At 46.8% G+C, this 26,789-nt stretch overlaps 1 protein-coding gene across 7 annotated transcripts in view; it reads left to right on the forward strand.

Annotated features, from left to right (window-relative positions):
• The first annotated feature begins 1,062 nt into the window (after positions 1-1,062).
• Positions 1,063-26,789, forward strand: part of B3GNT3 (UDP-GlcNAc:betaGal beta-1,3-N-acetylglucosaminyltransferase 3) — a 31,136-nt gene continuing 5,409 nt past the window's right edge. The window contains exons 1-2 of one of the 7 annotated variants that reach the window (XM_029613717.1): positions 1,063-1,429; positions 25,730-25,852. Coding sequence is in view for 2 of the 7 variants with exons in the window: in XM_029613713.1 (XP_029469573.1) it covers positions 3,179-3,347 (169 nt within the window). In the remaining 5 variants the exon portion in view is untranslated. The other 6 variants (XM_029613716.1, XM_029613715.1, XM_029613714.1 and 3 more) reach the window with 6 other exon arrangements.

The raw sequence follows: 26,789 nt of genomic DNA on the forward strand, positions 1-26,789 counted from the left end.
ACAACAGGCCAGCCTCTGCTTGCAGAGCAACAATGGAAAAACAGAAACATTACCATTCTTCATAAAACATTAAATAAAATCAAGAAATACAAAACAATCATAATAGTAAAATCATATTCATAAAAAGAATATTTCAAACAGTTTAATAAATAGAATATTCAAAATTTTCCAAAACAAGAAATATTTCAAAATATCTGACGAATGAAAAAGCCAATAATTAAACTGTTCTATGCCTTCCCAAAAAATTAAATATTTCAAAATTACGCTCAATAATTAAAACTAATCTCCTTACAGATACATTGTGTGTATGTATGTGGCTGTGAGAGCCTATATGTGACACAGGGGCTCTCACAGGCACACAAACATGCACACAGGCTCTCACAGTGCTCTCAGTCACTCATACATACACAGATGGCCTCCTATTGTCTTCCGGCCATGGTGAGATGAGCTCCACTCCACCATGGCCCCCGGGCCTTCCTGGTTTTTTTTGTTTTGGGGTTTTTTTTGGGGGGGGAGAGATTGGAACCTGTGTGCACGCACAGGCAGCTGGAGGACGGGCCTCTCCAATGGCCAGCGCCGGCTTGCAGCCTCTCTTTTTCGGTTGCTGGCAGCCCTGTGGTCTCTCCTGCTACTACTGCCGGCTCACTGCCTCCCCCGGCCGGGTCTGCTGCCCTCGCACACCCGGTTGTGCCGGGCCTGGCAGGATATCCAGTGTGACACCTGCACGGGGCTTTGATAAAAGTCTGCTCCTCATCTGTCTGTGCTGTATCTGTGTTTTATGTGTGTCCAGCTGGATTCGGTGCATGTTGCTCTGATGAAGACCTGCACTTGAGTTATCTGCGCAATATTCAGGTTTTGTGTCCATCAGCATGACATATCCCCCATGGCACTCTGAGAAAGAGCCACTCTTCAGCCGTCGGTGCTGTAATTCTTGCTTTACAACTGTCAATTTGATGCTCAGGTAGGAGTGTAATGATGATCGATCGGTACAGCCTCCGCCTCTGATTAACTGTGACTCATGATAGTGGGAGGAGCTCTCAGAGACCCCTGCTCTAAGCAAACTCTTTAGGAGTGAATGCAAAGGAAAGGGCGAGATCTTAGCATTAGTTTCACCTGTAGCTAGGGTTATTACTACACCCCTAGGTCGCCGAACAGGCTGAACGAGTGCTGGGGTTTGCCCCAAGCCATGCGTAGTATCCTAGGGAATTCAGAGCTCCCAGCGGATGGACAACAGAGCGGCTCCTCCTGGGCAAGGCGGCGACCCCCCACCTCTTGTCGCCATGGGTCTGGGCAGGAGGGTGGCGCTGTGCTCCACTCTCGCCGGGGCTGGCGAAGCTGCTGCTGGCAGAAAGAGACAAGCTGAAAAGGTATTAGGCGCTCGCACCGGAACTAACTAGCAGTGGTCTCCCGCAGCTCTCTCTCTCTCAAGGTGAGTACAAAGGCAGGACTGCTTGCTTTTCCCCTCTCTCCTGCTGGGTTAGACAACTTGGCTATAGGTGGAAATGAAAGCCGGTGGAGGTGAGATCCTGATCTTGGGATGACTCGATACACGTGCGGTGAGTTTTCTAGGGCTTTGCCGCCTTTCTCAAAGCTGTTATCCCAAGTCCTGTCGCCCTAGTATTTATCTGCGAATGAATGTGTCAGAATTAGGTTTGGCGGGAGCTTGGATGGTTCGGGGGGGCCCCCCCTCTGCTTCCCCTCTTTCTGACGCCCCCGCCCCAACACAGTTCCCGCTAATTCCCTGACTTCCCCCCCCCCCCCCCCCGGATAAAGAAACAGAAAACCGAGAGCCATTCGCTGGCAGTAGCTCCCTCCCTGGATGGCCTCGGCCGGCTCCTTCTTTCGAGTCCGTGGAAGAAGCGCCTGCGGGCTCCTCGGGGTACCCCCCCCCCCCCGGTCCGGCGGGAGACGCTTGACCTCCCGCTCATCTGACCTGGGCTCCGGTTTGTGGGAGGTCGGTGAGCCTGGAGCCCCGCGCTCAGAGTCTGCCGTGCCAGAAACGGAAGGAGGAGGGGGGGACATAGCCGGCTCCGCTCTGAACAGCTGCGCTCAGAGATACTCAAAGCAAACCCCCCAAACCTCGGGGGGAGTTTGGGTTTTTTTTTCCCGAGGCCCACTGCTCTTTGTTTCATATTTAACCTGCCGCCTTCATTCCCCCGTTTCCTTCCGACGGGGGGTGCTCGCCCTTTACCTCCCTTTATTTCGCTGTAACTGAGCGATCGCTGCCTCGTCTCCCTTGCGGGAACTCTTCGTACAATGCGGGTGCCTGAAATGTGCGGCCAGCCCTGCGCCCCGGGGGTGGCTGCTTGTCCCTCCAGAGTTCCTCGCGCTCGCTCATTTAAGCCGAAGCTGTTGCTAACGAGTAATGAGCTACTTATAAAATGATTTGGAACCCCCAAAGCAAACAAAAAAAAAACCCCCAACCTTTTGCAGATATTCTGCCTCGGCTGACTCGACTCTCTGTAAGTGTGAGGTTACGCGGGCAGGTGGACGGCTCGGGGGCATCGTCCATTCTCACCGATTCCCCGTTGCATCAGCTCGGAAGGAGCCCGCTCCTCTCTCCGTTGTGGAAGGGCCTTAGCAGCAGCTTCGGCGTGGCTGGGCGGGTGAAACATTGACCCGGTCTGCCCCCTGCCCGGCTTTACCAGCAGTGGGGAGGGGACAGGCCCACATGGGGCCCGCCGAGGTGCAGTATGAAGCTGGGGCTGTGGGGTGGAGAAAAGGGAGGCCTCCCAAGAGCCATTCGTAGGGTAACCACCAGCCCTTCTGTTAGACACAATGCCAGGAGCGCAGCAAACTTTGGGGGGGGGGGGGGACGGCAGCCCGAGGGGCCTGCACTCTGCCCTTACTCGATTGACCAGACAGACCCCTGAATCTCGAGCAGCAGAGAGCAAGCTTCTGCTTCCTGCCCCCTAACAGGCAGAGCAGAGCAAAGAAGAGTCTCCCCAATCCAGCTCCGGTTTCCCCCCTTCCCTCCTGTCCTGCAGAGGAGGTGAGCCTAGCATAGGAAAGAGAGTTTCTCTTTTGTTGGCAAACTTCGGTTTATAACTTTTGGTTGCTTATTCTGTATTCGGTGAGGGTTTCTCTGTGTGTGACTACCATCAGCAATTCTGCTACCCTGGGGTTTCTGTGAGCCCAGCTTGTTCTCTTTTCCCCAGTAGGGAGGTATTTTTTGCTAATGATAAATTCAGATTCTTCGCCAGCCTTTACCAATGATGCTCAAGGTGGCTTTACAACATTTTTAGAATTCAGCTACAATAAGTCCCTGCTCCAAAGAGCTTACAATCCCAAGTGCGTAACTGAGCCCGCCAGCCAAATCATTTTGGAGACTACCCTCAACCAATGCAGTATGGATTTCTTTTAATTTTATAAATTGTATAATATTTCATATATTCATTTTTTGTGGTCTACCCTCCAAAAATCACAGATGAGTGTTCATCGCACACTGTTGTCATGGTTTCTGAAGCATAATTATAGTATGCATATATGTATTTGTAAAACTTGTCTAGCAACCATGCCCAGACTATAAAACAATTTAATATTTAAAAGTATGGGAGCAATCTTTCAAAATTGCAACATCAGGGGTACCAATTTTCAAAGGGAATTTGAACTTTCCCTTTTTGAACTGTGTGTGCTTTTAGGATGGGCAAGTTTTAGAAAGCTCTCTTACCCAGGTGAATCAATACTTGCCCACATGAATGACTCTTGAAAATTGATATTCCTGTGTCCAATTCTGTGTTTTACAATTTTTTTTGGGGGGGAGGGCAGGGTGGTGGTGCCAGACTCATCAGGATGGGTGAGTTTTTAATTATCAAAATCTTGGGGGAGGGGTTGGTTACCTGAAAGTTAATTGGGGGGGGGGGGGGGGGGAAGGGTCAAAAGGTTGAAGGTTTATCAAGGGATTCTTAATGCCCTTGCATAGGCCCTGCAGAAGTGTCTCACATCCTGGAGACTTTGGCTGTGCACCCCCCACCACTGAAGGGTGACAGGGGCACAAGGCGAGCGGGAAGCTGAGAGGCTCTGACCTGTGCTGCCTGGGGTCAGGGAAGTGCTCTGGGGCTCCTTATTCACCAGTGCATCCAGGAGCCAGTTTTGCATGGAATGGCAAACCTGCTCTGCAGGGCTTCATGCTGAATGAATTTAAGATAAAAAGACTTTTTCTAGGAGGAAGCTATGCTGTTTCTTCCTCTCTGTCAGGTCGATACTCTAAGGCCACGGTAGAAAGAGTGCGGCAGTGCCTGGCGCACCCTCGTTCCCCGCACGCACAGTTCTCTTCACCTACCGCTCGATACTCTCTTCTAATTGCATGCAAATGCATGCCGCGTCTGCGAAGTGTGACAGGAGTTGTGAGGGCAAGAGTCAGGTGTTTGGTTTAATTTTCAGCCTTTCGTCTCTGGAGGGAAGTGTGTGGTTTGTTAACCTTTATTTCCTTGTACTCAGACTAACGAACAAAAGAAATAAGGGATATGTTTTTATTGGACTAAGACTGTTCAGCTTGGAGAAGAGAGGGCTGAGGGGGGATATGATTGAGGTCTTTAAGATCATGAGAGGTCTTGAACAAGTAGATGTGAATCGATTATTTACACTTTCGGATAATAGGACTAGGGGACATTCCATGAAGTTAGCAAGTAGCACATTTAAGACTAATCGGAGAAAAATCTTTTTCACTCAACGCACAATAAAGCTCTGGAATTTGTTGCCAGAGGATGTGGTTAATGCAGTTAGTATAGCTGGGTTCAAAAAAATTTTGCATAAGTTCTTGGAGGAGAAGTCCATTAATGGCTATTAATCAATTATACTTAGGGAATAGCCACTGCTATTAATTGCATCAGTAGCATGGGATCTTCTTAGTGTTTGGGTACTTGCCAGGTTCTTGTGGCCTGGTTTTGGCCTCTGTTGGAAACAGGATGCTGGGCTTGATGGACCCTTGGTCTGATCCAGCACGGCAATTTCCTATGTTCTTATAATTTTCTTGACCAGCTTCCAGGAGTTCATGCTCCTTTCCTCCAGTCAGAACAGCCCTGGGGAGAAAATAAATACTAATTCCAGTACGGCCAAGCATGAGCCAGATAGAACGAGAAATATGAATGCAGAGATGGATCTTAAGGCTCATTTAGTATGCCCAACGTATTTCCTAATTCAGTACCTGGCAGCCTATTGCAGTAATCTCTGGCTTTCCTCTTGCAGCTAAGGCTCTGCTGTCATTATCTCAGGTTTTACCCCTCGCTCCCCCACAGCTAAGGATACTGTAGGTCTGCTCCAGGCTTTGTCAAATTCTATTTGTTTTCCCCCCTTCATCCCCTTGCACCTCCTGGGGGGGGGGGGGGGTGGCTGTAATATGCACTCATCACTTTTTCCATGAAGAAATATTTTCCTGAGGTTGCCCCTAAGTTTGCCCTCCAAGAGTCTCTCCTATAGAGATCTCTCTTTCTAGAACCTTCTCTTTTGGAAAAGGTTTGCTTCTTTGTGTCCAGTTTAACAAAGCCATGGCTAACCTATGGTTGATATGGCCACAGCCGTAGATGCCATCTTGTCGTGGGATACCAATGCTATCTCCCAATGTAGGGGGGAAAGGTCGCCTTCCCTCCTCCTAAATGCAGCTCTGCCGCTGGCGGAGGAGAAGACGAACCGCTGCACCTGCTCTTGGTGACCCCCCTCTCCTCAGGGTGTCTTTGAAGAGGAAAGGAACAAATCATGACAAAAATAGCAACCTGCCGGTCTGTGGGGCCACAAGATGAATGGTTGGCCTCCTGCTCTCCGGTTGAGAGCAGGAAGAGCAGCATGGCTCGCTGGCTGGAAGATTCATTGGCCTTCACCTTCCCCCGCCCCCTAAATCTCCAGTCAGATTTAGTGCAGCCTTCAAGACTGCAAGAAGCATCCACCTCCAGCGCCTCTGGTACATGGGGGTATCAGGACCACCAGAAGAACCTGCTCCTTTTTTTTTCCCCCTGCTGTCAGGAGCGGGAGGAGCCAGAAGATGCGGGATCAGCCTTCCCTCTGTCTGATGCAGGAGCCGCATGGCCTCGAGGCCAGGAGGAGGAGTCTGGAGGACCTGGGGCTAAAGGAAGAAGGCTTCTCTTCCTTGTGCTTCCAGAAGTGGGAAACGTGTGTGTGGCAGAGAGAGGAGAGAGTTTGTATGCCACAGCCCCCCTACTCTCTCCCTGATAATCCATTACAATCTCAGAGCATCTGGAACCCAAAGGTATGCAAAGCAGGGGATTTTTAGAAATCCTTATTAGTTTAAATTTGTGGGTGTTATTTGATGTTTTGTTTTGTTTTTTTTAATATTTTGTTTGCAAAAGTTTTTCAGGTTTTTAGTTATTAGATGTTCTATTTTCATCAGTTGCTTTGAAATATATTTTTTTTTAGTATGTTTTTACTATTAATGTTTTATGATGAATGGTGGTTCTGTTTTTTCATTGCACTGCATTCAGAGTCTGACTTGTAATTTACAGTTCAGTTTTTTATCTGCAGGATTCTACTGTATATTATGGTCTCTTTATTCTGTATTTGAGAGTCAGGCTGTTCTGCACATATGACAGAGGTGAGGGATCTATATAGCAAGTTTGTTTGCTGTAGGGATCTATAGCAGCTTGGCATATTCTGTTTTCCTAGTAAGAAGGTTTATAGGACCTAGTGTAATATTTACAGTGTTGGGTTTTTTTTTTTTTTCATAAATAGGGTTTTTACTCTTTGAACTGGCTTTTAGTGCAGTTCTGGGAAGGGAGGTGTACTATATTGTAACTGTAATTTAGTTTATTCATGGCTTTCTCAAGGCCAAGCCCACAGCAAACACGTTACAATAGGCCTAATACCATATGGGTTCCAAGTGTGTGGATTTTTTTTGTTTGGTTTGTTTGGTTTTTTTTTTTTTTTTGTTTGTTTTTGCAGAGTTTTCTGAAAGCAGCAGAGCATGTAAATATGATATGCACGTTAGCAATATGTTTACCTCCAGAAGGCTGAAATTTAACTTTTTTTTTTTTTTCCATGTATTCTAATTGCAAAACCTTTTAATAGTGGTGCTGGTGGGAGGGTGCGCAAGGCTTTAGGGGGGGAAGGGTGGAGCCAGCAAGCAACGTTCTGGGGGTTTCATTTTGCAGTTCCTGCCTTGTGCTTTATAGTGTTGACTTTGTACCTGTTATAAAGCAGGAGCAAATTCTGTGGCTGTGCAAGGACCCATGGTTCCGGCTGGCCCCAAGGTTTTCAAAGATTAACTTCGACAGTCTCCCAGCCTCTTTCATTATGTACATTGGATATGTCTGAGACTGAATTCTCTGGATCTATCCATAAGCTACAAATATTTTCCTGGCTCGTTATTCCAGTATTAGAAATAGAACAGATCTAGATATGGCGAACAATATTTAATGCAGGGATATTGAAATATTTTTTTTTGTCTTGTTTGTGGATGCTTTTGAAACAAGCATTTTACAAAGAACGGAGAATAGAAGAGTAAATAAAGCAGGCAGTAGAACATCAGCACACAGCACTTAAAACAAAATCCGCACATATTGAGTTATTTCACTGCTAACATGAGAAAATATACAGTTCAAATGAGTTATACATGTAAATAAATTGATACATGTATAAAGGACAAGATTTATTACATTCATCAAATAGTCTTTATTATTAAATTATGTAACCGGACTTTAATGGCACTTTTTATAGAACATATTACCCTATACAATTCCCAACATTACTATATGTGCCTCTCTGTAAACCGTTGTGATGGTTTATAACTTGACGATATAGAAAAGATTTTAAATAAAATAATTGAGATTTAATATGTATGCGATTTTGTACTTCGCCTAGAATTGTAGATAGTTACACATTTTTATAAATCAGGCTCATAATGCAAGGATCCCCTGTACTGGTTCTAAGCAAGCTGGAGCCCAAAAGAACAGGAGAAAACTTCTGGGTCAGAATCAAAGCTGCCTACATTCCCCAGCCTCCCAGCTTGTGCTACTGTACGCTGTGTTCAGGGTGAGGGCACTTCTTCGCTTGGTCATTGGTGCCAAATGACTTGGCTGTGCTCTGCCAATTTTATATCTTGAAGGTATTTGGGTCTCCATGTCCTCTCCTTTCCTCTAGGGCACTGGTTCTCTTAGTAACTGTCAGGCCGATTTCAGTAAACTGCGCGGGAGAGCCGGCGCTCCGAGGCGAGCGCGCGCTCTGGCCACTCTCCTGGGCACGCGATTCAGTATGCAAATGAGGGCCTGCGCTAATAAGGAGGCGCTAGGGACACCAGCGCGTCCCTAGCGCCTGCTTATTGGCAGAAGCGGCGGCTGTCAGTGGGTTTGACAGCCGACGCTCAATTTTACCGGCGTCCATTGTCGAACCCGCTGACAGCCACGGGTTCGGAACACGGACACCGGCAAAATTGAGCGTCCATTTTCCAACCCATTGGCAAATTTTTTATTACTTTTTTTTTTTGGGGGGGGGCCTCTGACTTAATATTAATGATATTAAGTTGGAGGGTGTACAGAAAAGCAGTTTTCTGCTTTTCTGTGCACTTGCCCGGTGCTGGCCAAAACTTAATGCCTGCCTTTGGTAGGCATTAATTTCTGAGAGTAATATGTGCGGCTTGGCATTTGCATGCTGAGCGTGCTATTTAGTTTCGGGGGGGGGGGGGGTTGGCAGCGCATTTTCCACGCGCTATTACCCCTTATTGTATAAGGGGTAATAATAGCACGTCGAAAACGAGCGTCCAAACAGGGGTTCACGGTGCACTCACCCTGAGCGCACCAAACTGAATCGGCCAGATAGTAAATGACAACAGATAAAGACCAAACTGTCCATCCAGTCTGCTCAGCAATGTGCTTTTGGTAATAACTGCTGCTCCATGCAGAAGTGTTACACCTAAAATTAACATAAGTTACCCCATTTTCATCCTCTAGCCTGTAGGGATCCATACTTTTATCCCACGCCCTTTTGAATTCCATCACTCTTCTCGTCTTCACCACCTCTTCTGGGAGGGCATTCCAGGCATTCAGCACCCCTCTCTATGGGGAAATATTTCCAGATGTTGGTTCTGAGTCATCACCCTGGAGTTTCAGATTGTGACGCCTATTTCTACAGTTTCCTTTCCAGCACAAAAGGTTTGTTTTGTGCATCCTAAATATCTGAAAGATATTAGACGGTCCGTATCATATCTCCCCTGGAAAAGAGGTGTAGCTTCCACACCAGTGCTCGATAGACTATCACAGGAAAAAAAACAAAACTGGTGATCAACAATACCAATACTTAGTTGGTTTTTTTTTTAGAAAATTAAAAAAATAATCACAACTTGCAATTACTCTTTCAGATAATAGGACTAGGGGGCAGTCCATGAAGTTAGCAAGTAGCACATTTTAAAACAAATCTGTGAATTCTTTTTCACTGAATGCACAATTAAGCTCTGGAATTCATTGTCAGAAGATGTGGTTAGGGCAGTTAGTGTAATTGGGTTTAAAAAGAATTTTGGATAAGTTTCTGGAGGAGAAGTCCATAAAATGCTCTTAAGTTGACTTGGGGAATAGCCACTGCTATTACTGGCATCAGTAGCTTAGGATCTATTTAATGTTTTGGGTACTTGCCGGGTACTTGTAGCCTGGATTGGCCTCTGTTGGAAACAGGATGCTGGGCTTGATTGGACCCTTGGTCTGTCCCAGTATGGCAACTTCTTATGCAATGAATCTCCTCAATCAGGTCTTCACTTACAGGTACCACTTACAGACTGCATAATACATGAAAAAAAACTATATAGTAAAGGAAAAGAGAGAACCTCAGACGGCCCATGCAGAATCACAATATTCCTTCAGTGATTTACAAAAAGGGCGATATTCATTATATTTCGCGAAGCTTTCCCCAGGGGCGCTGCAGGGTTGTGGAAGGAGGGGTCTCATTTACATGTATGGTGGGCATGCCCAGTGGTACAGAATTTCCAGAAGCGGGTAGAAGCCAACATGGTACAAATGATGGGGTACCCGGCGAGCCTCACTGCAGCATTGTGTCTTCCTGCGTAAACTGGGGAATCATCTTATTCGTGCTGCTAGGTTCCCAACTGCGACATATTGGAAGTCGCAACTTTTTGATTTCCCATTGGCATAGGCAAGCACACGATATCGCGGTCATTGGAAAAAAAAAAAGACATTTTGCTCTTCGCAAGAAGTTATTTTTATATGATAAAGTGTGGGGGGCCTTATGGGTGATAGGAGAGGGGGTTCAGTAACGTAAGGGACCGCTGATGTACTAAATGTAGGACAGGGGTGTTGCTTTTTAGGAGGTGTTAGGGATGCGCAGATTATTGTACAATAGTGCATCTACGCCTAGAGATGTCACTTAATGCTACCTTGCAGGATGTATCTGTCTATTTTTGAAGTATTTTCTGATTGTTTAAATAGTTAAAAAAAAAAAAAAATCCCCCATAATTGCTTAGTCTCACCTGTAAGTGGTACTTGTAAGTGAAGAACTGATGGAGGTGATTTCATTGCAAATTTTGATGACTTTTTTTTTTTAACTTTCTAAAAAAAAAAAAAAAGTAAGGTATTGGTATTGTTCACCACTTTGTGTTTTTCCTGTGATAGTCCTATCCCCCCTGCACCTCTTCTCTTCCAGGATATACATAGTCAGACCCTTCAGTCTTCTGATACAGACCCCACACCATTTTGGCCGCCCTTCGCTGGAGCGCATCCGTCCCGTCTCTGTCCTTTTTGAGATACGGGTCCAGCACTGTACTCTCAGGTGAGGCCTCACCAAGGACCTGTACAAGGGTATCCTCTCCTTTTTCTTACTTGTTGTTTCTCTCTATCAGGCCCATACAGTAAACTGCGTGGGAGAGCTGGCGCTCTGAGGCGAGCGCCCAGGCACCTCTTCTGGGCGCGCGATTCTTTATTTAAATGAGGGCCCGCGCTAATAAAGAGGCGCTAGGGACACTAGCGCATCCCTAGCGCCTCCTTATTGGCAAAGTTGAGCGTCCGTTTTCCAACCTGCGGCCCTCGGGCAGATTTTTTTTTTTTTTTAAAGAAGGTTTTTATTTTATTTATTTTTGGGGCCTCCGACTTAATATCACTATGATATTAAGTCGGAGGGTGTACAGAAAAACAGTTTTTTTTCTGCTTTTCTGTACACTTGCCCGGTGCTGTCTGAAATTAACTCCTTTGGCAGTTAATTTCTGAGAGTAAAACGTGCGGCTTGCCCGCACGTTTTACTTTCTGTATTGCGGGTACTAACTAATAGGCTCATCAACATGAATTTGCATGTGATGAGCACTATTAGTTTCGGGGGGGGTTGGCCGCGCGTTTTCCACGCGCTATTACCCCTTACTGTATAAGGGGTAATAACGCGTCAAAAACGCGCGTCCAAGCGGGGGCTAACGGTGCGCTTGGTCTGAGTGCACCGTTCTGTATGCAGCCCAGCATTCTTCTGGCTTTAGCTATCGCCTTGTCACATTGTTTCACCGCCTTCAGGTCCCCAGACACTCTTGCTCCTAGGTCCCTCTCCCACTCCGTGCACATCAGTCTTTCACCCCCCATCACATACAGCTCTGTTGGATTACCACACCCCAGATGCCTGACTCTGCACTTCCTGGCGCTGAATCCCAACTGCCAAATCTTTTAACCGTTCCTCGAGCTTTCTTAAATCACCTTTCACTCTCTCTGCTCCTCCTTTAGGCGGTCAGCAGGAGGTTTGTTTTGATACACGTTCAACTGCAGTGCACCTTATACTTTGTACTACAATTTTAAAAAGTGAATTTTTTAGTGGCTTTTTTTTTTTTTTTTGGGGGGGGGGGTGGAGGGAGACTAAAACATGGAGGGGAAAAAAGGGGGCTGTGATCGTAAAACGTTTGCGAGGACAGATCCACTGCCTCCTCCGGGTCCTGGAGCCGTGGCAGAACTCCTCCTCCTTTTGGGGTCCCAGAGCCAAGGCAGACATCGTCCCCTGGGGCCTGAGGCAAACTGCCGCCTCTGTCCTGTCCCGCGGCAGATTTCCTCCAGGCCAAGGGACCAGAGGCAGACCCCCTCCTCACTGTCCCACTCTTGACACAGGACTGCCGCCCCCTCCCTGTCCCACCCCCGGTGTCGACTTTCTGTGTGGGTCCAACCTTGCGGTATGAAACGCACGTAGATTCCTCAGATCTCATGCTTCATGCTGTGAGACTGGACCCCCCCATATAAGAAGACAATGCTATGTAAAGCACCACTCCTACTGCCAGCAAGGGAGGGGAAGTGAAGAGAGAGCCCGCTTTGGTTGGGTGGGGGGAAGCTAAAAAGACAGGGTTCGCCACCACCATCTTGATGACTCCTCCAGAGCCCTTCCGTGCAATGTTGCTACCCACCCACAGTCTGCTGCCCTGGGCAAGAACGTGGCTTGCAAGGTGTGGGTTGTGCCGGCCCTGGCCAGAGACACCACCCCCTGCATACAGTGGCTATAGAAAGTTCATTCCCCATTCCACAATGTTCACCTTTTTGTTGCCTTGTCACCTAGAAGTTAAAATGCATTAAAACAGTCTTTGTTCCAAGTATCGCCACCTCCTACCGCACAACTGCCAAATGAAAAACATGTTCCAGGAAATCCTTAGGAAATGAAAACAGGGAGCAGCTCGGTTGGATAAGTGTTCACCCCCTTTGCACTTCTGTGGCAATCCTAAGTACTTAAAGCTCTGGAAGAAACCATTCACCTTTTGAAAAGCACACTCCCAAGTGGAGCGACCAGTCCTGTGCTAAATCCTACTGATTCACACGACCATGGGGTAAATTCAGCAGTTTCTGTTGAGTAGAGCATTTCAAAGCAAAGACTCAACCATCAGCACCAAGGAGCTGTTATTTAAAAAAAAAAAAAAAAAAAAAATTTCCTTTGGGACACAGTTGTGGAACGGCCCAGATCCAGGGAGGGGTGGATCAGCACCAGAACTGGGCCCCAGTTAGAAAGTGGCACAATAGCACTCGCCTTCAGCACTCCCTGTGAGACTGCTGCGGTGGCAGGCTCTGCTTGGGGATCAGCGTGGCTTTTGGTTTGGCGGTTGAAGCAGGAGGATCTAGGTGACTTTTTATATATTTTTTTTTTTATTTATTTCTCCTGTGTCCTCCTATTCCCCCCTAGGCTGGGCTTCACACCCCTGGCTATGCAGAATAGGAAGGGAGCCAGCACTTTTCTGCTCCCCACCCTGCCTGCTATTGTTCTTAAGGATTTTTTTTGACACCTTTATTCTGACTCCCTCCCCCTGGTTTTCCCTAGTCCTGCTCTGGGAAAGACTCGGTAGAGAGAGAATCCCCATTTTTTTCCCCCAGCTCACATCCAGTGCGGTATCTCTGCCTGGTTGTGGCACTTTTGGAGATTTTTATGTGAAGTTTTTTTTTGTTGGTGGTTTTTTTTGTTTTTTACTTTTCCCCCCTCCCCCTTCCTGCCCAGGAGTAGGAAAATTCTGAGACGCTGTTTGTTTTTAGGCAGCGGTGCTGAGAGAATTCCACTCGCCATCTGAGAAGTGGCGGGAGAGTGTTGTGCAGTACATCTGAAGACCCCTTGGAAGGGAGGATTGGAATCTTTGAAGGACCATCTGGGACCTCGGGTATTTTTTTTTTCATTTTTGGAAGGGGAAAACCCTTTCTAGCTGGGGGACCCCATTCCTTGCTGGGCGCCTTAGCCTCTCTTCCAAGCAGTGCTGATGGGGACCTAACACAGGATAAGTTGAATTTGCATGAGAGAAAATTTGCATCTTAATATTCATTGTGGATATCCTGAAAACTCGACTGGCTGGTGGGCCCCCCAGGACCGGGTTGGGGACCACTACTCTAGCTAACGGGGCAAAGAAATCCCATATATGCAGCAATTATCTGGCCATAAAGAGGTTAGTAAGGCCCAGAAACAAACACCGACGCGATATCTCTGATGAGCGTCTGTATATAAAAACTAATAAATAAATAAATAATGACCAAAGGTCAAAATTCTTAGTGGCTAGCAGCCATGGTTACTCAGTGGAGATAAGAGCTGCCTCGTGCACATCCTGATCAGTCTGTCACAGGCTGGGCCCAGTCGTCTCAGTGGCCAGAAACGATTCCACCTGCTGGGGATGATAAAGGCATTGTTATACGTTCTTATAAACCCAATTTTGAAGGGTTCGTTAAAAAGAGAGGTATCTTCCCCACATTTATCAAGAAATCATTTCTTCCTGCCCTGTGTGGCTGTGGCTCTAGCTCCATCTGGAAACAGCTGTACAGGCAAAGTTTTTTTTTTTTAATAAAGGTTTATGCCTAAAGTAAGATTTTTGCTTATTTTTTTTATAAGCACTGTAATTCTGTATACACTTTGAAATACAAATGTTTCTATTAAAGTAGCTTTGAAAGGAGTCAGTATAGGTAGAGATTCAGATGCATTAGACAGGAGTAGTCTAGTGACTTGAGCAGTGGGCTGAGAACCAGGGAAGCCCGGGTTCAGATCCTGCTGCTGACACTCCTTGTCACCTTGGGCAAGTTGCATCACTTTATTTAGTAACATAGCAAATGATGGCAGAAAGACACCCACGTGGTCCATTCAGTCTGCCTGGCGAGTTTCTTTTTAGGGCAGTAACTGCTGCTACGTGCAGGCTATCCTCCGTTGCCTCGGGTATGAAGTTAGATTGTAAGCCGTCTGGGGTCAGAGAAAATACCTGCTGTAACCTGAATTTCAACTTGCCTTTAGCTAAAATCTAAAAGTAAAGATTCAAAAAGGTTGAGAGCCTACCAGCAAGAGTAGACATCCGGAGAATCATCCACGCCAATGCCTTGGAAACCTTTAACAAGAGGAGGAAAAGAACCTTCTGGTGTTTCAGTCGGACGGCAGAGGGAAAGCACACGAGATATCCAGTGAGGGGAACCTGATACGTGTCCTATTTTAGTTTCTGACTCTAGTTTCCAAGTGTTCTGATAGCATAGCCCAGCAAAGGTAATCTTTCCATAAGGCACTACACCAATCCTGTCAATGAGATCTTTAAGACTCCAGGTTTAGCCAGATTTTGTGACTCAGCCTCCCAAGTCTGTTAATCTAGACTCCCAATGATTTAGATTCTAGACCCGCAGTCTTCAGGCCTGCAACTGACATCCTCTAGACAGAGAGACCGCCAAAGGATTCCATGCAAAATATCTTTCGGAGGATGCTTACCTCCAAATCACCCTGCTGAGGCCATCAACCTCCTAGATCCTTCACCCAGCAATGAAGAAAACAAAAAAAAAAAGTAGTAGATTCCAACTGGCTATTTGAGAGAGACTTCTATCCCCTTATTTTTAGCAGATACCTTGTGAACAAAGTCCAGACCTTAAGGAAAGTCCCACCACTGCAAATCCAGGGCTTCTGACTGCAAGCTGAGACACTTCCAGTCCTGCTGTGACCTTCCCTGGGTCCCCTCCATATTCTCTCCTGTCACAGGATGAGGCCACCCAAAGGCCTCATCCTGTGACGGATCCTGTTGGTGCCATCTCACGGCACCAACAGGATCCTCACTTCTTGCAGTGCTGGAACCAAATCTATCCCTAGGGTCGGTAACTGGAGGAGCTATCTCTAAGAGTAATAGTTCCTTCCCCTTTCATGCTCTTATTTTATGACCTAGAGAGGATAGTCTGGCATCTGAGCTGCTGCCATCATCTTGCCCAGCCTGAGTCCACTCTTATGACCGACTTCTTTCTACCGGCTGCATCTTTCTCTTTGCATTGGCGTTCTTCCGGCTCTGGCCGCCACCTTGTCGCACTATTTTGCTGCTTTGGGTATCCTTGGATATGAGCACCCCAAGTTCTCTTCTGGCCCTTGGTGCATCTCACGTCCCATTATGTACTTCTCCCTTGGATTGTTGTACCCCAAATGCACGTCTCTCCATTGTTTGGTTTGGTTTTTTTTCCCGCATTGATTTTTAGCTGACAAGTACTTGACCGCTCCATTGAGCTTCCTTGGATCATTTCTTCCACTCTATCAGGAGTGTCTGCCACTACAGATCTTAACATTATCTGCAACATGACAAAATTTTACTACTAACCCCTCTGCAAATATAACTTATGAGAACATTGAACAGAACCAGAATCAAACCCAGGACCGAGCCTGGAGGTACTTCACTGATCACCACTTTTTCCTTAGGTAGGACCATCACAGAAGGCTGCCCAGGGTGCACTTATGGACCAGCGTTGGTCCTGCTTTGGAGTGAACCCCATGTACCACCACCTTTTTATTGGCTGTCGCTCCATAACTTCCTAATGCACCGGTCCGCCAGCATGTTTAGATTATTGATGAGTCTCCTATGTGGAACAGCATCAAAAACTTTGCTGAAACATAAGTAAACTGCTTGCAGTGCACAACCTTGATCTAAATAATCCCTTTGTTACCCAGTCAAAAAAAAATTAATTGGATCTATTTATTTATTTAAACATTTTTATATACCGGCAGTCGTTGGGAACATCTTATCGGTTTACAGATAACATAATGCAGTGACAGGCTTTACAAAGAACACGGAACTGGGGTATTAAATCTAAGAGATATCAAAACATGAGGAATTGTGTGTGGACAGCATAATTATAATAAATTAAATAAGCAAGAGAGAGATAGCTCTTTGCATTCAAAGGGTGCGTCGCTATGACCTGTGGGGGGATATGAACATTTTGAGAGAGAATCATTGGGTGGGGTGACAGACAATTAAAGGCAGAGGCATTTGAGATGACGTATCTACAAAAGTGGGGGAGGGGGGTATTGGTTAGGGTAGTTCAGGTGAATGCCTGATTTGAATAGCCAGGTCTTGAGGTTCTGTTTAAAATTCTTTGGCCACGATTCCTGGCGAAGATTGGGGGGGGGCAATGTTGTTCCAAAGAGCCGGACCTGCAATGGGGAGAGTGCACGGTCTGTGGTGGATGTAAGTTTTTTGTGAGTTTAGGAGAGGGTGTGTGCAGCGTTGCCAGGTATTGGTTTCTGGTGGGGCTGTCAGGGCTGCGGAATTGGGAGGTGCTGCTCATTGAACCAATGCGTATTTTGGTGGTGCAGGGATTTATGGCTGATGGTGAGGGACTTGGGATGTGATTGGCAGCCAGTGCGGGTGTTTTTGAGTACAGGGGTGATATGATCACTTCTGTGGGCATTAGTAAGGATTCGGGCAGCGGCATTTTGGAGAATCTGTCGGGGGTTGGATTGGTAAAACCATGCTGCTACTTGATTCTGCAGCCTGCTGGATTCAAGGTACTTCACCCGTCCTTTCCTTCAGAGGTGACTCCGTTAATTTACCCACCACGGGGGCCTGACTGACCAGCCTGCACTAACTAACTAGGCTACTCCCTATTGCCGCTTTTTATAAGGCGGGACAACATCAGCCCTTCCCTAGTCCCAGAGCAGACCCGCCCAGGACCTTTCTGAGCTCTTTAAACATCCAGGAGCACATCCCATCCGGCCCCTGAGTTTTTGTCCTCTTTTTTTTTTTTTTTTTTTTTTTTTTAGCTTTCCTAGCTCCATACAAATCTTCTCTTCTGTAAATGGTGTGGCACTTACCCCTCTCCTGGGTGCCCTCCTCCAGCGAATGCTGAACAAAAGAATGGGTTTGGCATTTCTGCTTTCTTCCTTGTCCACCTCGCGCTGACCTTAGCGGGAAGTCTCATCTCCTCACATTACCTTTACCTCATTCACACTTCTGTTCCTCGCTCACACCTTCCTCGCCTTGACTACTGTTCCCTGTACTTCCTTTTTGTCAGAGCACCTCATATATATTTTTTCTTCCAGCTACCTCCTTTTATAAACATACTGGCTGCTTTTTTTTTCCTTATTTACTTTTCCTAATGAAAATTATATTTTGTCCTCGCTATAGTTCCTTTTGAATTTAGCCACTGTTCCGCTTCACAAAGAACTCCCCGGCCTGTCAGTGCTTCCTTAATGCCCCCCCTGTTTTAAGAAAAATCGTACCCTAATCGTCCTGTGACCTCCCGCACTGTCTTTGCTTGTGTATTAATTGGATCATCCCGTCTGATCGTCGGAGCAAAAGTGACCACCTGCCTGGACATTAGAAATGCTTTCCCCATTTTGTAAGCAGCGGGTTTGGTATCGCCCGAGGAGGACCCCCCTTGAAGGAAGTCCAAAGTCCCTCTTTCCAGTTGAATCCACAACGCTACATGCCCCACTCCAGCATTGCAGTGGCTTTCATATTATTTGTAGCGGATTCTGAAGGAGAAGAAGGCTAATGAGATCATCATCAGGTGTGGAATAGCGCTCGTGTTTTAGTTTCTCAGCCCCACGAGGTATTAAGGACAGGTCAGAGGGGACACAAGGACTCTGAGGAGGGTGCTATTTTTTTTCAAACCCACACATCTGTAGACGGCAGAGACTTTTTTTTTTTTTTATATATTCCTGGGTGGACCTAGTTGTTTATCCACGCTTCTCTTCTGCTTACCCTGTCTTTCCTGGACACATGATGGTCTTATCCTCGCCTCAAAACTCATTTAATAGCCTACACTGGGAGCTTCTTGCCTGCCAGACTTTCTCTTGCCTGTTCTTCCCTCTGAATATATTAACTTCTACATCCATATCCCACCGTTTACAGGTAGCTTTGTGAGATGCACACTTTTTGTGTCCTTCCCTCTTGCCTCCTTTGTGCCCCTAAGTTTCTCTGGTCCTGCAGGTCATGGATTGAACTCACAATCTTGTCTTTGCATCTTTTGCTGCTCTCTTCCTCCTCCTCATGTGGCTTCAAATAGTTCATTCAATCTGTTCGCGCTCTCTCTCTCCAAATTGTAAGAGAAAAGCATCCAACTTATCATCAATTTCAAAAAAGGTTTAGGAAATGTGTCCTTAAAATGTAAACCAACACACACTCAGCATATAGCGCCCCAAAAGTCTATACAGTATTACATATTAAGTTTCAATACAATGTTTTTCACATAACTTCCCTGTGGATACACCCACTTACAGTCTATACCCGGCCTTCGCCCATATCTACTTGATACTTCACAAAAATATAACACATACCGGTAATTATACAATACTGTACATCACTGTTGCCTATTCTCGATGGTTCCTTATGTAGCTGACCCCTTGTGTAAATCTCTTTTCTTTGGAATAACTGTTCTTGACGTTGTTGACCAGTGAACAATTATCAAGAATGAAGTCAAGAACAGTTATTCCAAAGAAAAGAGATTTACGCAAGGGGTCAGCTACATAAGGCACCATTGAGAATAGGCAATAGTGATGTACACTATTGTATAATTGTTTTTGTGAAGTATCAAGTAGACATGGGCGAAGGCCAGGTATAGACTGTGAGTGGGTGTATCCACAGGAAAGTTATGTGAAAAACATTGTATTGAAACTTAATATGTAATACTGTATAGACCTTTTGGGGTCCTATATGCTGACTACCATTGTGTACTTGGACGTTTTTAAGGTATGAATGAGTGTGTGTTGGTTTACATTTTAAGGACACGTTTCCTAAACCTTTTTTGAAATTGATGATAAAGTTGGATGCTTTTCTCTTACATTTGATTTACCACCATTACTGGTGTTGAGGTCCGAGGCCTCGTTTCTCCTTGCCGGCAGCGTGGTCTGTCACATGCTGCTTTGGCGGGGTCGGTGTTCGTCCTGGGCAGAAGTGGCGGGAGTCCTCACGCGCGCTCTCAGCCTTTCACGGAGTTGGTGGCATGGTGCCTCCCCCTGAAGAGGGAGTGAGGAAGAGAAATTCCCTTTCCGCTCCAGGAACATCGAGCCCACAAACGAAACCTGCTGTTCAGCCAGAATGGGGCACTTCCCACTCTCTGCTTTCCTTTTTTATGCTTCAGAGCAAAATTGTTTTTGAAATAGAATATCTTTCAACCAAACGGGAGCAGAGCTGACTTCACCCTAGATGAGTTACTGACTGCCTCGCTGTCCTGGCTGACGCAATTGAAATCTTCTTGGCCTTGTTACGGTGACAGCACGTTATCTGAAGAGGTCGTGTTCGCTCGCTCTCTCTCGACTCTCGCACTCCAGGAGTTATCGCAAGGACAGCTCTGCGCACACCAGTTACTCACTGGTCCCAGGGCAGCTGTCGCTGTCTTGCCTTTAGTGTTGACCTGGGCTGACCCTTCCCCAGTTCCTTCCAAACTCTCTCCTAGTGACCTTCCATTTTCCTACCCCCTCCTTTGCCTTGAGGTGTGTTTTTGGCAGTCTCCCCTTGCTGGGCTTGAAATACCCTGCTGGGTCAGACCAGTGGCCAGTCCGAGTCACTTGTAAGTACCCGGCAGATCCTAACGGGGGGGGGGGGGGGGGTGGGGTGATCCATTCCCTGTTGCTCACTCCCAGAAGTAAGAGGTGGCAACTCTAAAGGCTAAGAACTATTTAAGGATCTGTCCCCCTCCAGAAACTTGCCAAAATCTTTTCTTCATGCCTGGCTCTACTACTGCTCGCATCCTCTAGCAACAAAGCCACAGCTTAACTGTGCATTGCTTGTACAACAACCAAACATTTTTTTTTTTTTTTTTGGTTGCTGTAGCGCTGCCCCTACCTCTTCATTTCAGCTGTTCACTCGGTAACTGCTGGGTTACATCTGTGTGTTGCGATACAGTGTGGGGCAACTGCATTTCCTGCATTGGATGCGCTGCTGGGTATATTGGCATAAGATGACACAGCCAAGCGTGATGGCAGTTTCCTGCCCTTCACCGCTCCACTGGCATCTTTCCTCCGCCTCATGTTGGCACGTTTCATTGTAAGTTGGCTGTTGCTCGTCGGCAGTGTTTGACATTCATGGTGCTACACTTTCTTATTTTTGCACCTCTTGGTCCATGCTGTGGGGGGACTGGGGAGGAGAGAGGCATGGGCCTTTTTATTAAACCCTAGCTAATGTGTCTGAGATCAGGATACCACCCCCCCCCCCCCCTCCCCGGTCTTGCTGCCCTCTGCTGAAAGGTCCCAACTGCTTATGACTGTATTTATGTACCCAAGAAGGGAGAGTTAGTTGTGTCTGGCATTGCTCTGGGATGTATATCTCATAGTGCTGAATCTGCTCTCCTGAGGACACAGAAAATGTTATTAGTAAACTGGGGAATGGGGCTAAGGGAGGAGCTTGGGGGGGGTTCTGGCCCGGTGGCAGTGCAGCACAAGGTTGAGTTTCTGGACCAGGATCCTGTCCCCTGGGGATGCTGTGGAGGGCCACGCTCAGGACCCTGGCACGGGAGGGAGCTCCAGTCATTGCTCTGTGGTGACACCTAGTGGCCAGGCTCTGTTTGCGTTACCATGGTTCCGTCAAGAACCCAGTTATGTGGCCGGTGCCTGAGTTAGGAAGGGGGATACAAAGATGGAGATACCTGGGTATTTGCAACTGAAGATTCATAGTGCCAGATCCCAGCCCTAGTTCCAAATGAAACGGAAGCCAAAAGAGACAGAAGGGCACTGTCAGGCGAGAATATGCAAATAACTGGGAGTGGAGAGAGGCAAGCATTAGCAGATGGAAGGGTAAATTTGGTTGGGGTCTTTCTGCTGGAAAAACCAGCACTCTCTGCATGTTAGTAAATCAAAACATAAATCATAAATACATCATAGCATAAAATAGCAATACATCTTTATTTAACATTTATGTACTGCCTCCCCCATTCAAAGAATTACCCAAGACAGTGCCCAAAGAAAACCATGTGCAATCCACACAAAACACACATAACAGAGAAATTAAAATGGTTGACTAGCTTACGTTTGGCAAGGAACGCCTAAAAGACACCAACTTTAAACGTATCCTATCCCTCGCTCCATTACATATCGCCAGTCCCTCATATTAAGCCCTACAACTGCACTTCCAAACCTACATTAAAAAAAAATGCAGACATCTAGCTCTCATCCCTGAGAAAAGAACCAAGTCCTAACCTTTTTACAAAAGGTCGTTCCTTTCCAGTCTGCCTACCCATAATGAGTGAGTTCCATAACTCAGGTGCTCCATGTTGAAAACGCCCTCCACCGGTACCTTACTGGTCCCATCTCCAGAAAAGCAGAAATGACTAACAATCGGGCCGATACAGTAAGGACGCGTAAGAAACAGTGCGGCAGGGCCGGGCGCCCGCTCGTTTGCCGCGCGCACATTTTGGTTCACATACCGCTCAATTCAGTATTCAAATTAGACGCAAATCCAAGCGGCGTCCAAAGCGCGTCAATGAAGCGGTAGGCGATCGCAATCCATTTTACTGTATAGAGCGGTATGCAGCGCCTATACAGTATCCAGGGTGCGCTGGTACCTGTCATTACAAATGTCATTCCACCAGGTAAGTGGATGGTTCTTTTCTACAGACCTTGGACGTCCGGCTGGGCGCTCAAGGCAGTGGTGCCTCCGATCATGGATGCCCGGATACAGAGGGGGAAGGTCCATGAATGGACGCCGCAACTTTGGACGTCTGAGGTCGTGGCTTCCATTCATGGACCTTTCCCGCCTGTAGGCACCACTGCCTTGAGCGCCCGGCCGGACATCCAAGTTTCCCAGTACATACATGGATATGCCACACTGTGGATTCTCAAGTTTGTATTCTCAACTCAGCTATGCGTTCTTATGTCGGCGTCTACTACAGCCTTATTCTAGACACGGGAGGAAGAGTCTGTAGAGGCGTCCGTAGAGGTGTCCATGTCTCCGCTGGACCCCGGAGCCTCAGGCCGCCTAGCGGACGCCCAACTCTCCGGTGCCTGTAGAGGCGTCCAGTCCGGAGCCTCAGATGTACAGTTTAACCGTAGCCTGGCACGGCTCCCATCTAACGCCAGGGACAGGGTAGGCGGTAAATATTCAGGTAAAAGACACGGTAAATAAACTGGTTAACAGGGCGATAATTTGGGCACACGTTACTGTATCGGAGGGAATAGCTAATCCGATCATTAACATGTCATAGAAATGCGGCGGGCAGAAAGGGATATGCGTCCTTTTCGGCAAGCGGTAAGGACGCGTAAAAGCCGATGCTGAATTGCGGGTACGCCTTGCGCGTCCAAAACGTGCGTCCAAAGCAGGTTAAAAACCGGGTAACCACGGCCGTACTTTACTGTATCGGCTCGAATGCCTGCTGATTGTGTACCATTTTCACTTGCCGCTGAAATACTTCAGTTCCAAAGAGTACACACAAAAAAGTAGCATCAACATCGTTAGCGGAGTACGTGCTTTTATTGGTAACGATGCACTGTGCGTAAAACCGGAGCAATAGAGGCTCTGTGGAAACTCCCAGTCGCTCTTCGGGCAGCTGTATTGTGAATTACTTGTAACCAGGGTTGAATTTGTAGACAAAACCGAAGCGGGGCCAGAACCGCTGTGAACTCCCCAATGCACCCAGGCAAGCTGCTTCTTCCTTTTCCTCCTTATCCCAGTGATCCCTCGTCCCCCGCCATTCATCGCTTGATGAGCACTGGTGGGCAAAGGGTGGCTGGGGGTTGAGGACCACTGGGGAAAGGAGGAGGGCAGAGAGAGGGGGGGGCCATGCTACAGCCAAATTAGGGGGTTGCGGCTGCCGGTTAGGAAGACCGAGGCAGAGTTTTCATAACCAGCTGCCTGCCAGTGATGAAAACAGCGGCCAAGCTTACCGGCGTCGGTCTTCATAACTCAGCGGCCTGCCGAGGTGTGCTGGGTTTGTGGGGTTTTTTTTTTAAGTAAACAAAAATAAAGAGAAGCAGTTTTTTCTGCTTTTCTGTACTTCTTTTACCTGTGCTCAGGTGTTAATGTCTGAGATGTACACTTTTTTTTTTTTTAATGCAGCGTGAGTGAGTAATAGCCTCATTCACATGCACTTGCATGTGATTAGCGCCTATTTAACCCGTGACTGAGTGCGGGTTATATAGTGCGCTGGGTCCCAAAGAGAGGGGGCTATGTTGAGGAAAGCAGGGCTGGATTAGAGAGCAGAGTGCAGGGACAGTGCTAGGTACTTCCGGGACGTGGGCCCACAGGTCCTTGCCAATGATTCCAGAGACACAGGGACTTGGATGTCTGAGCACGGCGGAGAGGAGAGACACCTACCCCTCCCCTCCCCTCATTTGCATAAATGTCCCTGAACCTGCCTTCTCTATTCTTTCTATTCTAGCAGCCCCAGGACAGTGGCAATGGGCAATCTGCCAATGGATCGACAGAACCATCCCGGCCCTCAGTAACGAGTGATGCACTCCTAAATCTATTTGAAACGCCATAAGAATGTCTGTCTGTCTGAGCACAAGCGGCGTAGATGCATGCATTCCATTAAATGTGTACGCACGTGTATAGTAGGGGTGCACTGATCATTTTTCCCAGGGTTATGAAAATATGAGTGCATCAATCATTCACACCCTTCACTGATCTCTTCTCAAAATGCCCATGCATCTGTCTGTGGGACCCACATCCACATAGCTGCTTATGTTCAGCCTTTGGGTTACAGTATTGTATAGATCTTAAAACTCTGCTGTTTTTTAATTTTGATGCTGACAACAAATTGGCAATGAATCCTCTGAAAAAAGTGAATTACAACATAGGTACTGCTATACGAGGTTTACTATCAGCATTCACATAGTCTCTGTTGTCTGGTATCTTGTGTAGGGGTCCAAACAAACATTCTGGCTGCAGCCCTCAATTTATCCAAGTACCGTTTTAATGGGGTCCCTTTGTGTGTGTATGTATCAGTTTTTTAACGTCCTTTTTATATGTGCAAACAAAATTCTTCAACTAGAAGTCTGCATATCCTTTCTTCTCTCTGTATAATCATACATACATGCCCTGTCTCTCTCACACACAACACACACTCATGCTCTCTCTCACATGCACAAATGCCCTCTCTGTCTCCCCAGAGCCTGCAGGATTGCAGGCAGGAAAACCCTTCTCTCTTCAGCCCCCTGGGCCGGCTGACCCGGCGGTCTCCTCTTTGGGCTGCACAGGGCCCAGCCGACGCAGCTGCTGCCTCCTCCTCCTCAGGCCTTCGGGCCCTGCCGACACAGCTGCGCTGTAGCCTTCTCCTTAGTGTGAGGTTTGGACAAAGGGCACGGGGCCTTCGTGTCCCATGCGAACAACGCCCTGGGTGGAGTGACTTTTTTTTTTTTTTTCTCTTCTCTGCGCTGTTTGCTCCAGGTTCGCCAGCGCTTCTCTTCCCTGCAGGCTGCCTGGATGGGGGGAGGGGCTGGAGCAGAAGATCCTGTTGCTTCGCCTCTTAGGCCTGAAAACAAGGGCTGGAACTTGGTTCCTCCAGAGATTAAGCCCTGCGTGTACCCTGTTGTTCAGGGAGACCCGTGCACAGGCCGTTACGGTAGCGCAACTGAGAAATAACATTGCCTGAATCATCAGTTTCACAATCCCGAATGTCCGAGGAAGGGACAAACTCTCTTAACCATTTAACGCGTTCAGAAAGCTGGGGAAATGTGTGTTCTAAAGAGAACTCAAGAGGTGCAGCCTGATTCCCGAGTCCTTCACCCCAGAAGTTTGGTTTCACTAACAGATGTCCCACGTTTTATTACCACCAGGAAACGGGTTAGTGACTGGTCGTTCTCCCCTCAGTAATTCTGTCTTTTTAACATTCAAAAATCAATTTATTCCTCAATAACCAATCAGAAATTTCTGAGAGACTCCTGTCCCTTTTGAAGGTGGTCTTTTTAACCTCTCCTCACCAATTTGGGATGGTGATCTGCGTGTTGTCCGCATACAAACAGCCGTTTTACATCTAAGGCCCAAAGCAGTTTTCCTAAAAGCTGTAGAAAAATAATAAATTTTGGAGAAAAAGGTAATCCGTCCAGAACACCACAATTTAAACTCAGCTGGGGGTCGAAAGGTAGTGATCCCTTGTGAAACGGTGTCCCAGAATCCTAAATTCATGCCTCTGCCTAATAGGGTTGACTGACCAAGCTGAAGGCAGAAGAAAGAACGAACAAGAGAAGTGTGGAGCCTGTTGACCCTTTATCAATCCCGTCCCAGACAGAGACCAGCACTGTGACCAGTCCGGAAACTTGCCTGGTAAGGGTCTAGTCCTCCTGATGCCCCCCCAGAAAGAAGTAACTGATAGATGAATGCTTTCTCTAAATCGCAGGAATATTTGCTCCTGGTCTGTAATGCAAGCATTCAGGCATTTAGTGAAGGCTTTTTTCCAGGATTGGGTTAATATTATTTTATTTTTATTTATTTATCTGATGTTCTAAAGCCAAAGGCATCCCCTTTTCAAGGAAAGCGCTATTAATTATCTTCAAAAGAAAAAGCGAGCCCTCCTCCAAACAGCCCTTTTAAAATCTAAAATCAGCAGGTAAGGAAACTTCAGTGCTATCTGTGAAATATAGTTCAGCACGTTCAGTTTTAATTTTAATCTGATTAATCAACAGACTTACACTGATGCTTACATTAAGTTTTGTAAAAGTAGCCATTCCCTGCCCTCCAGATTTAAGTGGAGAGACGGCTACAGCCCCACCTCTTTTTTTTTTTTTTTTTTTTTTTTTTCCTCAGTCCCAAAATGAGAGAGAATCTGAAGATCAACTGGGCAGATCTGAGCCCAGAGCATCCCCCACCACCCTCTACTGGTATCCAGGTTTCAATAATAAAAACAAAACAGGTTTTTCCTCTGATATTAAATCCTGACTTGCCAGTGTTTTGATTTGAACAGAACGGGCATTCAAGATTAGACAGGAGAGAACTACGTGAGACGCCACCAAGCAGGGAAGGGAAGGGCAAAGCTTGTCGCTTGCCCTTCCCTTCCCTTCCTTCTCTCCATTAAAAGCACAATGCTATATCAAATTAAGTCAATAGAACAGGAACTGATTGAATGCATCCATTAAAATAAATTGATATCTTCATAAAAAAAAGACAATGACCCTTTAAAAAAAAAAACACAAAAAAAACTTTGCTGGCCTTCTGGAGGGTTTCCCTCAAAGTGAATGGAGCTGTGATCTTTGGAATACAAAGT

Source organism: Rhinatrema bivittatum, chromosome 8 (assembly GCF_901001135.1).
Source record: "Rhinatrema bivittatum chromosome 8, aRhiBiv1.1, whole genome shotgun sequence".
Classification (NCBI taxonomy): domain Eukaryota; kingdom Metazoa; phylum Chordata; class Amphibia; order Gymnophiona; family Rhinatrematidae; genus Rhinatrema; species Rhinatrema bivittatum.